Here is a 13,924-nt window from a genome sequence, read left to right on the forward strand (position 1 = left end):
AGTTTGTCCTCCAGGTAAGTTTTCGTTGGTTCGTTGCGCCCACATTTGTTGTATAGCTCTTTCGGTTCATCCTCTCTTGACAAGGGTTTCATAAACGATCGTTAAGCTCATTTCATATGATGGGAGTTGCGCGGGCGTTGGGCAGTGCTCTGTTGTGCTATCCAAATCACTTACCTAATTATATTGGTAGCTTCAGGACTAACGAAAAAATAAACGCAGGACATGTATATTAAGTAAGTTTAAACAGTTGAGACAACTGTTAGGTAGTAGGAATTCCCCCAGAATCCACTTAATACTAATTACTAAGCTACAAAGGAAGGGAAAATGTGAAGGGGGAGGACAAATAACTCATCATCACACTGCATAAATAGGCAATGAGCAGGACGCAAAACGAACCAGCAGCGTGTGGCTCTTCACATAACGTCACTTGCTGAGGTGCCTAATGCTTGAAAGGTAAAACACATTCCTTATGCTGAGAGGTAAAACACAAACGATTTGGAGATGAGCCAAATCCAAACTCCATACGGCATCAGTGTCCGCTCTGTAGCAAAGCAGGTTTTTGTTAGGTGTTGCTTTACACATTAAACAAGGGGAAATAAAGCTGGACGAATGAAATGATTTTTGCTTCTATATTTTGAAACGTAGTTTCATCTTTCAATATTATTAGCAGCAATTAGTCAATAGAAAAATGTTACAAAACGTCAATTTATAGAACCTGTGCAGAAGAGACTTCAACTCGGCCTGCTGTAGCAGCTTTGACGTGAAGGTGCATCTGAACTTTCATCAGCAACTCTCCCACTGTTACTACAAGAATGAACAATAACATTCTCTAGCACACCTTTTCCCTTGAAGGAAAAGTTTGAAGTTTCTCCTCCGCTATGGCCAGAAACAGGAGAAGGGGCTCCAGGTCTCTTTGGAGTAAGGTCGAGGCGCTCAAACATTCTTGCAACACCAGCAATTCCTGCACTCATCTCACGTTGAACCCCTTTGGTCATCTCCTTGACTGAGTTGTTACGAGCAAGTAGCTTTTCCCTAAAGCCTCGAGTGCTTCTTGAGATTGACTCTTTGTATCTTTCACAATTTTCAAACATGTGTATAAGAAAGGAGTCAACATCAACTTCAAAGTGAAGTATAGCAGTAGCATTTCTACCTGGCTGAGGCAGCAGACAACTTGGATTTGATAGAATCGGGGAAATTGATAGTCTCGGATGGGCTTGGTCTGTGTGGACCATCTGGTGATGGCCGGCCATAAATAACTCTGGAATGACCAAGAAATAGTAAGCCACCAGAAGATAAAAAGAAGAGATGAATACTATAGACAACAAAGATGACGAAACAAGCTTAAATCATATTCATGTGCCATGAGATAACACCTTCTATCTATGCACTTCATACTATATTGCAAACTACATTCCAGGTGATCAGCACAAGGCAGTAACATATATCTGCTTCTTGTGTATGTATTAGAATAAAATAAAATTTATGTGCGTCCACATTAGGGAATAACTTTTGGCCTTAGGTGCAAACCTCGGCATGCAACGGATATCACTATTGGCAGCAGTGCTGCAAATAAAAGACAATGGAGATTGAATAATAGATGGCCTTTGAGAAGTTGGCGAATCTTCTGGAGAAGTTGGGTATGTTTGCTGGAAACCAGGCACACTTTCATGGTTGGAAAAAACAAAAACACGGGAAGGACCTAGCCCAGATGATCTCTGTCTTTCCCTTCTGCGAGCATAACGAGCTCTGCTAGAAGCAGCAGCAAGATGCTGCATGATGCGCTCATCCAAATCGGAGTCATCTGAGAAAGATTCCTGAAAAGTTCAAGTTTGCTGTCAATGAAAGTCCCGTTACCAGCAAGAAAAATTAAGTATACAAAATTTATTATAAAAACTCACGTGCTCAGCATCAAAATCCTCATATGAATGATATGTTTGGGGTGCCATGGAAGATGTTTTTCTTGACCTTGAGTTCTTCTCATTTTGTATAGCAGCTAGAAGCTCTTGGCTACACAGAAAATAAAAAAATAATTGAAACATAACGGAAAGCAATCAAGCAGTAGCACATGCATGAACTAGAGAAAGTTACATACAAAGCAGGATCCTTCAGGGAAAATGACTGCCAACAAATTGGGCATTCTTTACTTCTTTGTGACCTAAAAGAATATCAAGATTAATAAGAAAAAAACCATTTACAATTAAGAAACAATAAATTACAATTAAGAATATCAAGATTAATACTTCTTTGTAGACCGTGGAGGATGGAAGTAATGTATCATTTGGCCATATAAAAGACATAACCTATATATAAAGTGGGGTTACCATTCTAATATACAGTGAAGATGATATTCGTGTTTGCAGCTGGTTATCTGAAACAAGGATAAATTTTCAGGGTTAAACACTCAGATAAACGTCTGAATCTATGAGTGCAATACTCGCAGACAGGACATATTTCACAACAAGGGCTGTTTACTATCCATTATGTGCTATAGAGATCTGGTACAACAGCAAATAAAAGATATCTAGTTTTTGCGAAATAACTTTAGCATGATCACAACCATCACTGCAGATCCTCTTATCGCAGAAACTTCTCTTATATTTCAAAAATATATAGAGAAAAAGATGGAAGTCCAACTTGGTTCTCAAAAACACTTGCATTCTAAATCTTTGCGCATTCCCACCCGTTCATTTCCGTCAAATCCGACCAAGGAAACCGAAAGATTGTATTAATAAAGGATATACTTCAATGAATCATCATGCTTTATGATAACAATATACATTAATCAAACACAAGATTACATTGTTTTTCCATCAACCAAGTTTCCCAGACACTGAAAGAACCCCAAAAACTAGCTAAAGAAACCAATTATCAGAATTGACCGTAGATCACAGTCCATTTCGGCTACCAAAACAAGAGAAACTGCAAAAACATAAGAACTCGAAATCAGACTGTCAAAACCGATTTCCACAATTTACATTAGCAATCACAATCAGCATTACGAGACTGACCCAGTAAATACTGTCAGTTGGGTACGCACAAAACACTGAGTTGTACAAAAATTCAAAAGCTTTTCAGGTTTTGAAGAATCATACAGTGCCCGGGTCGTCGCAGTTGAACGGCTCGAGGCAGATGCTGCAGCAGTCTTCATACGAGTCGTCGAGAAGATCCGTGGAGGAAGACGGGGGAGCTGAGATGGGTTTTGGATTAAGAGAAGAAGAGGGAGCGAAAGACGCCATTTTTGAGCAATGCGGAGGGAGACGGAGAGGTGCAGAGGGACTGAGGGAGAGTGATTTTAATGGAGGAGATGGGGGGACTGGTGTGAGGAGGAAGAAGACAGGGAACCCTAGAAAAAGTGTTGGTGGGGAAGGAAAGAGTAAAGGGTCAAAGTAAAGAATTTTAGGGAGGAGAAAAATGAAAAAGGATCAGAAAACGCAGCGGCAAAGCTAAACACCGATTCACACGCTTTGGTTTGATCGAATCAATCAACCAAATACTGGATTTCAATAATATATAATCAATCTCTATATTCTCTATTTATCATTTACTCCTTTTGTTTTGGTTTATTGTTGTGCAAGGGAAAGTTTGCTAACAAAACCACTATTTTTGCAATTTTCTTACCAAAAAACTAAATTTTTTTAAAGTATTTCTTGCTTGTATAAGGTTTTTTTTTTTTAAGGTATATGTGAACTGATTCTTTAAAAAACACTTATCAAGAACATGAACTACTTGAATTTCAAAATGTTTAGACCATCTTCAATGACACTTGATTATCGGTCTCAAAAGAATGCTTCGATTTATTTTATCAAATTTTGTATTTCAGTTTGAACAAGTAACTAGACCAAAAGTAGCATGGGCAAGTAAAGACAATTGCTTACATACTTCAACTTTCATATAGAAGATTTACCAGTAAGACCGATAATCAAGTGCCATCTTACCTAACATCAAACGAAATTTCATGACTTTAACTTAGAAATACAGTTTTCCTAAAATAATAAGCTTTTGAAAGACTCTATAAAGCTAATTTGGATGACTTGTTAGTCCCTTCTAAATTTCAAACTAACATTTGCTCAAATAACTAATCTAGATGACTTGAATGATATATATGCTAATTTGTCAGTGACAGAATGAAAATTTGAAAGTTGAAAGGACTATGAAAGAAATACAATAAGTGTGAGGGCCTTACGCAAAGGTCCATTTGTTTAGAGGGCAATGGCTCGCCATTGTATTGACCGTCCAACAACTCCAACCGCACACCATCAAAACACAGGATACGACGCCGTTGCAATTTGGTGCTTATAGACGTTATTTTCCCTCTATAATCGGCCGGCCACAAAGAGAGAGATCGAACCGAGTCAGTGACTCACTGAGTCTCCGTCGATGGCTACACTCTCAGCTACTCAGCTGCTCCATCTTCCACTCCCGCTTCAAACTCAAAAGCCTCGCCATGCCCATTTCCACTTTGAATCCCTAAACCCTAACCCCAGGCTCTTCTCCTCCAACGACGTCGTATCCAATTGTCGGCCATTACAGGCCATTATCAACACTCCCCTTATCGCCACCGACGCCAACTCCGAACAAGAACCCCTCACTCTCCGCCGCATTTGCCAACCCCACGTTCCCGACCACGTGCTCAAAAGAATGGAGGACTTGGGGTTCGTCGTTTCGACGCCCGTACAGCGGCAGGCTCTGCCGACTCTGTTTTCCGGCCGCGACTGCATACTTCACGCGCAGGTCAAAATTCGTAGACCCTTTGGTGTCATAGGTGTGTTTTTGAATCCAAGTTTGAATCTTGTTATGTGACTTCTGGTAATTAGACAGGTTCTGGGAAAACGCTGACGTACCTGCTTTTGATATTTTCTGCTGTGAACACTCGGAGATCAGCTGTTCAAGCTCTCGTTGTGGTTCCCACTAGGGAACTTGGGATGCAAGTAAGTCTTTTGGTGTTAAGTTCTCTGGTACTGATTAAAAAATGGCTGTAATTTGCACTTAGTATGGTGTAATGTATGATTATTTTGTTTAAGTGAGTTTAAGAAGATGAATTTACGTGTGTTTTATAAGCAAGGTTACGAAGGTTGCTAGGATGTTGGCCACGAAGCCTAAGGAAGGCGAAGTGGAGCAGAAATCGTGTACTGTTATGGCTCTTTTAGATGGGGGAATGTTGACCAGGCACAAGAGTTGGTTAAAGGTGCTGCATTTTAGTTTCGTTTTACATGTTTGCAATGATTTAGGTTTTCTGCAGTTGTATTATGTTACGAAGAAATATTGTATTTTAGTAATGTGCTTTATTCGGTGCTTAAATGTTGTTTCAGGCGGAGCCCCCTACTATTGTGGTGGCAACGATTGGGAGTTTGTGCCAAATGCTTGAGAAGCAGATGATTAAGCTTGAATCGATGCGAGTGCTTGTAATTGATGAGGTAGTTTTGTGTGCTAGATGAGTTGTTATATGAGTAGAGTAATGTATTGTCCAAAAGGCTAACCAAGGTTGTCTGAAAATGCTATTGAATGAACAATGCCTTATATTCGCTGTTTGTTTAGGTTGACTTCATGTTCAGTTCCAAACAAGTCGCTTCTCTTCGGAAGCTGTTGACATCCTACACTTCAATCAATACCCGACAGACTGTTTTTGCCAGTGCTTCCATCCCTCAGCACAGACGATTTTTACATGACTGTATACAGCAGAAATGGACCAAGGTTTGTTGATATAGTTCTAGTTTCGTGTCAACATTATACAGATTTCATGTTGCATAACATTATGTGCGTATTTTACAGAGTGATGCAATTCATGTCCATGTCAATCCAGTTCAGCCTATGCCATCATGTTTACAGCATAGATTTGTGGTAAGAAATTTCATAAATATGCAACCCATTCCATCCTGCTTTCTGGTTTACCTGTCATTAAATCATCTACACATCTGCTTTGATACTTTTTTTCAACAATTGTCTTCATGACATTGCATAAGAGACATCTATGTTCTTAATGTTCTAATTTCGAAGATGCTTATTCTGTTCATACTTGACAGATATGCCGTAAAAACAGAAGGAATGAGACTTTGCTGTCCTTATTACAGTCAGACGCGCCACGGTCTGCTATTATTTTTGTCGGCGAGCAGGTTTGCATTGCATATCCTTCTTTGTAATTTTATTTTTCATGGTGAAGTAATCATAACTTTAGTAGCATACATAGTTCATAATTGTATCAACGGTTTACCCAGAAAGTAAACCTCTAATGAAGATGTCGTTTAGGCATGGGTCATATGTGACCGACCGAGTGCTAGAGATGTACTTAAAATTAAAACTTATAATCTGTAATTGTTGATATAATATAAGTTCATTTTTCGAATTATATAGATGGGCTATCCATTCTAGTAATATATAGTTCTTATCTATTTGGTCAGTCTGAGAAGTCAAAGAAGGCTGGAAATGCTCCATCAACAACAGTATTAATTGATTTCCTGAAGGCTTCATACGAGGGATATTCAGACATCCTCCTTTTGGAAGAAGACATGAATTTCAATTCACGAGCAGCTTCTCTATCGGTAAGTTATATGCTTTTCTCTTCTGGTCTGAATCAGTAAATCATGTTCAATAACTTCAATTCCTCGAAAGTAATATTAGTTCTAACGGAATGCTGAACAGAAATGCAGTTTCTGTTTTCAATTTCCGACTTACCTCTGGAAAGCATCCAAAATTTCCATTTTGCGACAATTTACTCTTGGTCTTTTGTATGCAATCATTTCGAGTGGAAATCTTCTGATGTATCTATTTACTTAATTTAGGAAGTCAGACAAGGAGGAAGCTATCTTCTTGTGTCAACAGATATAGCAGCCAGAGGGGTTGACCTGCCAGACACTACTCATATATACAACTTTGATCTGCCAAGAACTGCTGTTGATTATCTTCATCGAGCTGGAAGAACAGGTAGGAAACCGTTTTCAGACAAGAAATGCTCCGTTACCAACATTATAATGTCAGAGGAGCGGTTTGTTTTACAAAAATATGAAAATGAATTGATGTTTAACTGTGAAGAGTTAATTGTATAGAACCTGTGTAAGTCTTAGTCTGTAGCTCCAAGGAGTAGATTATGTATCACTTTCCTTGCGGAAGGAAAACCAAAAAGCAATCACAAATGCTTCATAGCATAACTGCATTTGCAGATGCTCGTTCAGTCCTTTTTCCTTATCTTCGGGTTTCAGGAATATATGTCTTTGGACCATAAGTGGTACACTGTCTTAACGTTTGATGGACAAGATTGTCCTCTCAAACAACGATATGGATAATTGCATATGTCATTTTCTGTACACACTACACGCATACATTTGAAATGAATCATAACTCGTTCTCGAAAGTGGATTAACAGGATTAGGGTGCACGGGGGTTGTTACTTGATTGTGTTATTTTAGGAAGAAAGAAATGGCAGAGTTGCTTATGGCTGCTTAATGTTTACAAAATAACAAGGTTTATACACATCCGGATCATGACTGTCTTGCTCTATTGACATGAGTATATATGTTGATTCCTATTGCATTTTCTCTTTTAGTTCCTTCCTGGTATACCCATAAACTAGAAGGATGGATGGATGTTTCAGATCACAAGTCCATCGACGATGGTTGAATTTTTCAATATGATGGTTATACCCGAGCGGATGTAGAACCCTTCTGACGATCTGTCAGCTTCCTGTACGCCCTGCAATTTCATGCATAAACAATGAGAACAAATTAGACTAACGCATGTGTGTGATTGACAGTCGTTAACTGTTAGGGGTAACTAATAACAGTGGGCATGTCGTACCTCCGAGTTTGCAATAACAACGTTCTTCCCAATCCTTGCGTTTTTGTCGATGATGCAGTCTCTGCACATGACATCAAGAGCCATGATAAGCAAATAATTTTGTTGAACACTGTAAAACTCATAAAAGACAGGGAGGTTTAAGCAGCTTGTACTTGATTTTTGTATTCTCTCCAATTCCGACGGGAACTCTTCCTTCTGCTAACAGTGACACTCTCTCAGAATCGGTTTCGTAATAATCAGCGCCGAGCATTACTGTGTCCTGCGTGCGTTTTCACAACCTCCGTTTGAATTACTCTTTTGTGTTGTTGCATTAACAGGTTGAGATTAATATTCTTCGGAATTTATGAGACAAACCTTCAGGTGAACATTGGAGTTTATTCGTGATCTGATACCGACAACGCTGTGCTCTATGAAGCTGTCGGTTAAGAAACTTCCATGTGATACGATGGAGTCAACAATCTGCACAAGGAGGAGGCATGTTTTATATTTGTAGGGGTTTCAGGGAGATTCAAGTGCAAATGAAAGACAGAGCTGCCAACCTTGCTGTTGTCAATCTTCGATGGAGGTAAGTTTCTCCTTGAAGTATACATCGGCTTTGCTGCATCGTAGAAACTAAATTTATTTGGCTGAAAGGTATAGAAAAATAAACGTGCGTTAGATTCTATCTGTGAAAGTAGAAGCTTCTTCCGCTAGACTGCTACAATGGAAACAACACACCATTCAGAGGATTAGCTTTGTACTTACATGCTCGGTGAGGGCAAGGTTGGCCTCGAAGAAGGATCGGATGGTTCCAATGTCTTCCCAGTAATCATTGAAGAGATAAGCCTGCGCAGCGGTTTTACCCAAAGAAACGTCATGGAATGCTGAGTGAAATACAAAGTGAAAACCAAAGGTTAGTGAGTTCAAATTCACATATAAAATTCTCAGAGAGAGATTTGATACCGACCTTTATGAAAAATTCTTTGGCCGAGGCAGGGATTATCTCTGATCCAAAGTCATTCGCTGTCGGAAAACGCCATCTGACTCGAACAGTTAGTGTAGTTTTCTCAAATTTCTTTAACATAGGGTGCGTGTTTGTGCACGTAAATGTGCAATTTTATTTATAAATCATAATTCATATATGATTAGCACCTTAAGAGATTCAGAAGTATCTCCTTCTTGAAGACATACACTCCCATGGATGCAATGTATGGTTTCTTTAGAGCTTCCTCCACCGAAAGTCCCAAAACGGTCGTATCTACTGCCTGCAGATTGATGTTTGTACCAAATTCAGCATACAGGTATTCATATTCCAATGCCACATCAAATTATTGTAGCTTAAGCATGAGTATTACCATTGCCTTCAGGTCATCTCCTTTAGGCTTTTCGCTGAATGATAGGACCCTTCCTTTCTTGTCTATCTTCATCAGACCAAAGTCTGAGGCTCGGCTATCAGCGAAAGAGAGGAAAGTCCAATAAGGTTGATGAGCAATAGTTGTAACTGAAATCAGAGTTGAAAAGAGATGTGTTGCGCAAGCGTACCTGTCATCCATTGGCAAACAAGAAATGGTAATATCGGCGCCACTCTGCCTATGATTCTGCAGTGAATTGAGAGGTAAGTTTTGATGTATTTGAGAATTGACTTTTTGAATGTTTTCAATTGAAGAAAAACTAAATGTTTTGCCTTACTTGAACATAGTCCAAGTAGTCCATTCGATACAAATGATCTCCGGATAGAATCAGCACATCCTCAATGTACTTGCTTCTTGCATCCTGCAGCATGAAAAGCCTTGATACAGATTATAATGCCTCCAGATTTTAGGCCATCTGCCTCGAATTATTTACGAGATAATGAAAAAGAGAGTAAAAAGGAAAGGGAGAAACAAAGAGAAGTATAGATGCTCTGTAAATTTTTAAAGGAACTCCAGACCTAATTACTTCAAATTAGTAGAGGACAGACAGAAACTTATACTCTTTTAATTCTTGATTTAAATGCTTAGTCCTTAATGGCTCTTTCTCTTTAATATAACGCAATAGCTCTCCAGATGTTCCCTCAGGGACGATCGAAAGATCTTAATCTTAACTGTTTCCGTTTTCTGAAGAAAAATGACCAAGATCTCCAAGCAGCATAGTTTCCTCCTACTAGCTTTTGGGTTCGTGAACGGTTCTCTGGCCAAGGTGAAGGTTGGGGTTTTATAACTTAGGAAAGGAAATTTCTCTGTGAATCGTACAAACCGGGGTGCATCTATAGTATCACTTTCAATCCCTGACAAAAATGGAAAGCTGCCTGACATTGTCCTAGGGTTCAATTCGGTCAAGGATTACATGAACATTTCCTCTCCCTTCGGTGCAATTGTTGGACGGGTTGCTAACAGGATACATGGCGCTGCATTTACGATGAATGGAACCCGTTTATTAGCTAGTTCCGAATGACGGCAACGACATGGTTCATGTTGGTCCAAGAGGATTCAGTCGTGTTATTTGGAAAGCGAAAGATATGAACCATAGTGCTAACCCTAGCATCCAATTCTCCATCACAGCTTTGATGGCGAAGAAGGATTTCGATCTCCTTGTCACTGTGATGTACAAACTCGTTCGAAACAACCAAATGATTGTAAAAAGGAAAGCCACAGCTCTAAACAAGCTTACTCCAGTGAATCTAGCCCACCATGCCTTCTGGAGCCTAGGTGGTTACAACAATAGCAACATTTTACACCACTATGTGCAGATATTCGGGTTCCATGTCACACCAGTCGATAGCCAGTTTATACCTACTGGTAAAGTCATGCCGGTGAATGGAATACCTTATGATTTTCACCTCACCTCACACCATCAGAAGCAGGATCAAGAAACTACTGAACGGTTATGATATCAACTATGTGCTTGATGGTTTCAAGGGTGACAGAAAACTGAAAAGGGCGGCTTTCTTGCACGAAAAGAAATTGGGAAGAGTGTTGGAGCTATGGACAGATGCTTCAGGCATCCAGTTCTACAGCGGTAACTACTTAAAGGGTGTGAAGGGAAAAGGTGGATCTGTTTCTAACCGACACAGAGGACTATGTTTGGAGACTCGAGGCTTCCCTGACGTAGTGAATCACCGAAATTTCGCTTGACAAATTGTGACTAAAGGAAAGCCTTACATTCTATGCTGTTCAAATGTACTTCTCCATAGCTTGCATAGATATTTCTGTATTTGATATGTATTAGCTTTTTCTTGAAGCTCAAGAAACAAAGAAGACAATCTGAATTTTTTTTTCTGTTTATCAAATTGTCGTTTTTGAGTACCTCGAAAAGCCAATGGAATTGACGGACAGCATCTGCAGTACCCTGGAACCACCTCTGCCCTGCCTCGCCCGGAGTTTGAGTAGCTGCTAGAACCTGGCATAGAGCGAAAGAGCGATATTAGGGTGTGTAACATTTTGTCGAAATTACTTGATGCTGATTAGTTAAGTGGGGGATTAATTATGTTAATCTAAATACGTACCTCTACATATCCGTCGCCGAAGGAGGTGCCGCTGCCAAAGTTGTAAGCTCTTGAAATGTGCCTGTTGAGTGATGCTGAGTTGAACTGAGTGAGGATATAAACTTTGTTGATTCCACTGTTGATGCAGTTACTCATTGGGACATCAATCAGCCTGTATGCTCCCCCTATTGGAACCTAAATTGGAAGATGTAGAACAAGAGGGAGCATTCCTCAACAATTTATGATTGGTTTAGTAACCATTTCGTTTTTTGTTTTTTCCAGAAATAATATCACACAATATTGCGCTAACAGCAACACGTTAAACATATGAGTACAAACTAGAGCAGAGTGCATTATGTCCGCTATTTGCATTGATTTGCATCAATATTATCTAAAATGTACCGATAATGTATGAATATATACGTTTTGTCACAATAATAACATCAACCATTATCAACAACGCATTAATTATATATTGTTTAAAGAACGGACGCATGTTTCATAGTCGGATGGAGTAAAGCTTCAAGTTTTGTAACATGGAAGAAAGACATACAGCAGGTTTGGCACGCCTCTTGGTGAGTGGGAAAAGCCGAGTCCCGGCTCCACCTCCCAGTATGATTGCAACGACTGTTCGTGGATCCCTCTTCTCAATATCTATGTCCCTCAACTGTGATATGCACCCAAACATCATATATCAATTCCACATATGCATATATGCAATGTTAATTGGGCAAGTATTACCATACACCATGGGCTTCTTGGCAAACCTCTAAATAAGGAAAATAATTTTTGTACACTCTTTCTTTCGCACTTCTATTAAAAACTGTCTCTTGATTCTCTTTTTCTTTAATCTGATTCAAATGACAGAAATAAACAAAAATATGCATGGAAAAAAAAATATTCGTGTGAAAATCATTTTCAAATGTGAACAAAATGTGATATGATTAGTATTATTGTTTTCGTTTTCACTAAAAAAAAAAAGGGCACTTTTGGCACTCCATTTTTATCTATCTCTACTTTTAACCGAACATTTATAAGATTTTCTGCACTCATAGAAAGTTGGAGGCCTGCAAAGATGCTTGGAGAAAATGAGTGTTAAAATCGCCAGCGAAGAAAAAACGTTTGACTCTTCGTTGTACACGTGAACTTGAACAATGCCACGCAATCTAAAGCCAAGTAGGCTTTAGACACGATGATTTTATGGAGAGAAGCAATCTCATGCAAATACAACAGTCATGCATGAAATGAAATTCATGATTGTAATTAGCTAATTAGTCAGTAAGTAATGCTTTTTTATGTGGTGAGTTCGAGAGCTCACTTTGGCCTCCCCCGCTATATCAGCAGCAACAGACATGCAAACATGCTGCCCAACCCTACCATTCTTATTAGCTTCAACTTGAAGCTGAGGCAGGTTTAGCTTCTTCCCCATCATCTCTCCACTACAAAACTTCACAAGCCTCTTGTTCCTCCCCGGCACTCCTGCCGCACTACGCCATTGGCTGGCGGCAGAGAGCGAAATCCGGCAATGATCCGCTGACACTGCCATTTTTCTTCCCTCGGATGTTAATTCCAGGGAGGGGAAGGAAGCAATAGAGCTTACTTGATAGCTATTGGAGGATTGGGACACGTTATCCAGACTCAATAGCATCCACCAGTTACATATTGTGTTTGTATTTTTCCCACCATGAAAAAGCTTGTAATTACAGATTAGTCCCTCGTGATTTCTTGGAATTTATGAATCAAAGAATATGCTGGGCAGCCCTCGATTGTGCATGTTGACAAGTTGTAACTAGTAACCAACACGATAATTTCAGTATATGTACTTGTATACACTATAGTTGGAGTGCTAGAAACAAAATTGAGTGTGTTAAATCGCTATCTCTAGGAGAAGTCTTAATTAAATTCAATCTAACAAAAAAAAAAAAAAAATAGAGTTACTTGAGTTTGACTTCAATAATATGTATCATTCAACGATGCAGATATTTTACCCATTAAATTTGATTTCGAAAAGTGTTAAATCTTTTAATTCCAATCACACCGTTGAATTTTTTTATTTTGCATTGTTCTTGAAACAACATCGCTTGAGCCCATAACTACAAAAAGTACTATTGGAAGAAGGAAAAAAATCTAGAAGGTATGGTTTGGAAGGAGTTTAATGATTGAGAGGTTGGAGGATATGTACAAGTGTCATAGACTAAGAGGAAAGGTTGGAGGATATGTACAAGTGTCATAGACTAAGAGGAAAACTTAAATGAGATGAATTTACTGTCACGTAGAGTCTTTTGTCGGAAAATATAATGTCATATATAAATTTTTTTTCACATGACGATGTATGATTAAATCGAAATGCTATTTGATAGTAAACCTATTCCGTGTAGGTTGTTCTTCGTAACCTAAAAAGTTCCTTTTTTTCTTTGGCATCAAATTCAACTCATTCACAAAAGTTGATGTTTCTGCACAAACTCTGTAGCAGCACGTAAGAACGTCAAAAATCCCTAGTTACAAGTAACCCAATCTGCAGGTATGACCTAAAGTTCCATGTTACGCAACCATCTCCAACAACTAAACCAATTCATTTTGAGACCCAAAAGTAACTCGTATTTGTCCACAAACGTACTCTCTATCACATGGAAAAAATAACCCATATCTCCAAATCGAAGGGGTTAAACGCAAAAGGATTCTCAACCCTTCTAT

At 39.0% G+C, this 13,924-nt stretch overlaps 3 protein-coding genes and 1 pseudogene across 8 annotated transcripts; 2 read left to right on the forward strand and 2 right to left on the reverse strand.

Moving 5' to 3' along the window:
* Positions 1-199: 199 nt before the first annotated feature.
* LOC137731925 (E3 ubiquitin-protein ligase RHF1A) lies at positions 200-3,500 on the reverse strand. Of its 2 annotated transcripts, XM_068471187.2 has the most exons (8): positions 3,093-3,500; positions 2,322-2,368; positions 2,093-2,155; positions 1,899-2,007; positions 1,528-1,814; positions 1,151-1,258; positions 716-1,071; positions 200-541 (listed from the first exon to the last, which is right to left on the reverse strand). In XM_068471187.2, exons 1-7 carry the CDS (start codon positions 3,234-3,236, stop codon positions 732-734), a joined length of 1,098 nt encoding a protein of 365 aa, XP_068327288.2. In that variant the 5' UTR covers positions 3,237-3,500; the 3' UTR covers positions 200-541; positions 716-731. The 2 variants fall into 2 exon arrangements, with proteins under 2 accessions (XP_068327288.2, XP_068327289.2); XM_068471188.2 differs by lacking the exon at positions 2,322-2,368 and having other exon boundaries at positions 3,093-3,490.
* Positions 3,501-4,231: 731 nt separating this feature from the next.
* LOC137731276 (P-loop containing nucleoside triphosphate hydrolases superfamily protein) lies at positions 4,232-11,092 on the forward strand. Of its 5 annotated transcripts, XR_015957703.1 has the most exons (11): positions 4,253-4,731; positions 4,815-4,928; positions 5,063-5,185; positions 5,310-5,414; positions 5,536-5,691; positions 5,770-5,838; positions 6,021-6,110; positions 6,396-6,536; positions 6,777-6,918; positions 8,106-9,382; positions 9,870-11,092. XR_015957703.1 is itself a non-coding variant. In XM_068470374.2 (9 exons), exons 1-9 carry the CDS (start codon positions 4,378-4,380, stop codon positions 7,038-7,040), a joined length of 1,416 nt encoding a protein of 471 aa, XP_068326475.2. In that variant the 5' UTR covers positions 4,232-4,377; the 3' UTR covers positions 7,041-7,165. The 5 variants fall into 5 exon arrangements, 3 of the variants coding, with proteins under 3 accessions (XP_068326475.2, XP_068326476.2, XP_088543631.1); XR_015957704.1 differs by lacking the exon at positions 9,870-11,092 and having other exon boundaries at positions 6,781-6,918; positions 8,106-8,239; XM_068470374.2 differs by lacking the exons at positions 8,106-9,382; positions 9,870-11,092 and having other exon boundaries at positions 4,232-4,731; positions 6,777-7,165.
* On the reverse strand, positions 7,376-12,855 carry APL1 (ADP glucose pyrophosphorylase large subunit 1). Its single transcript, XM_068470373.2, has 15 exons — positions 12,549-12,855; positions 11,784-11,897; positions 11,252-11,425; positions 11,053-11,145; positions 9,457-9,540; positions 9,310-9,365; positions 9,123-9,216; positions 8,920-9,032; positions 8,735-8,807; positions 8,533-8,613; positions 8,328-8,414; positions 8,143-8,247; positions 7,941-8,047; positions 7,789-7,849; positions 7,376-7,683 (listed from the first exon to the last, which is right to left on the reverse strand). The coding sequence occupies exons 1-15, from the start codon at positions 12,774-12,776 to the stop codon at positions 7,582-7,584; spliced, it is 1,572 nt and encodes a 523-aa protein (XP_068326474.2). The 5' UTR covers positions 12,777-12,855; the 3' UTR covers positions 7,376-7,581.
* LOC148689977 (uncharacterized) lies at positions 9,874-11,092 on the forward strand (annotated as a pseudogene).
* Positions 12,856-13,924: the final 1,069 nt, after the last annotated feature.

Source organism: Pyrus communis, chromosome 16, assembly GCF_041283825.1.
Source record: "Pyrus communis isolate YQ-2024b chromosome 16, ASM4128382v1, whole genome shotgun sequence".
Taxonomy (NCBI): Eukaryota; Viridiplantae; Streptophyta; class Magnoliopsida; order Rosales; family Rosaceae; genus Pyrus; species Pyrus communis.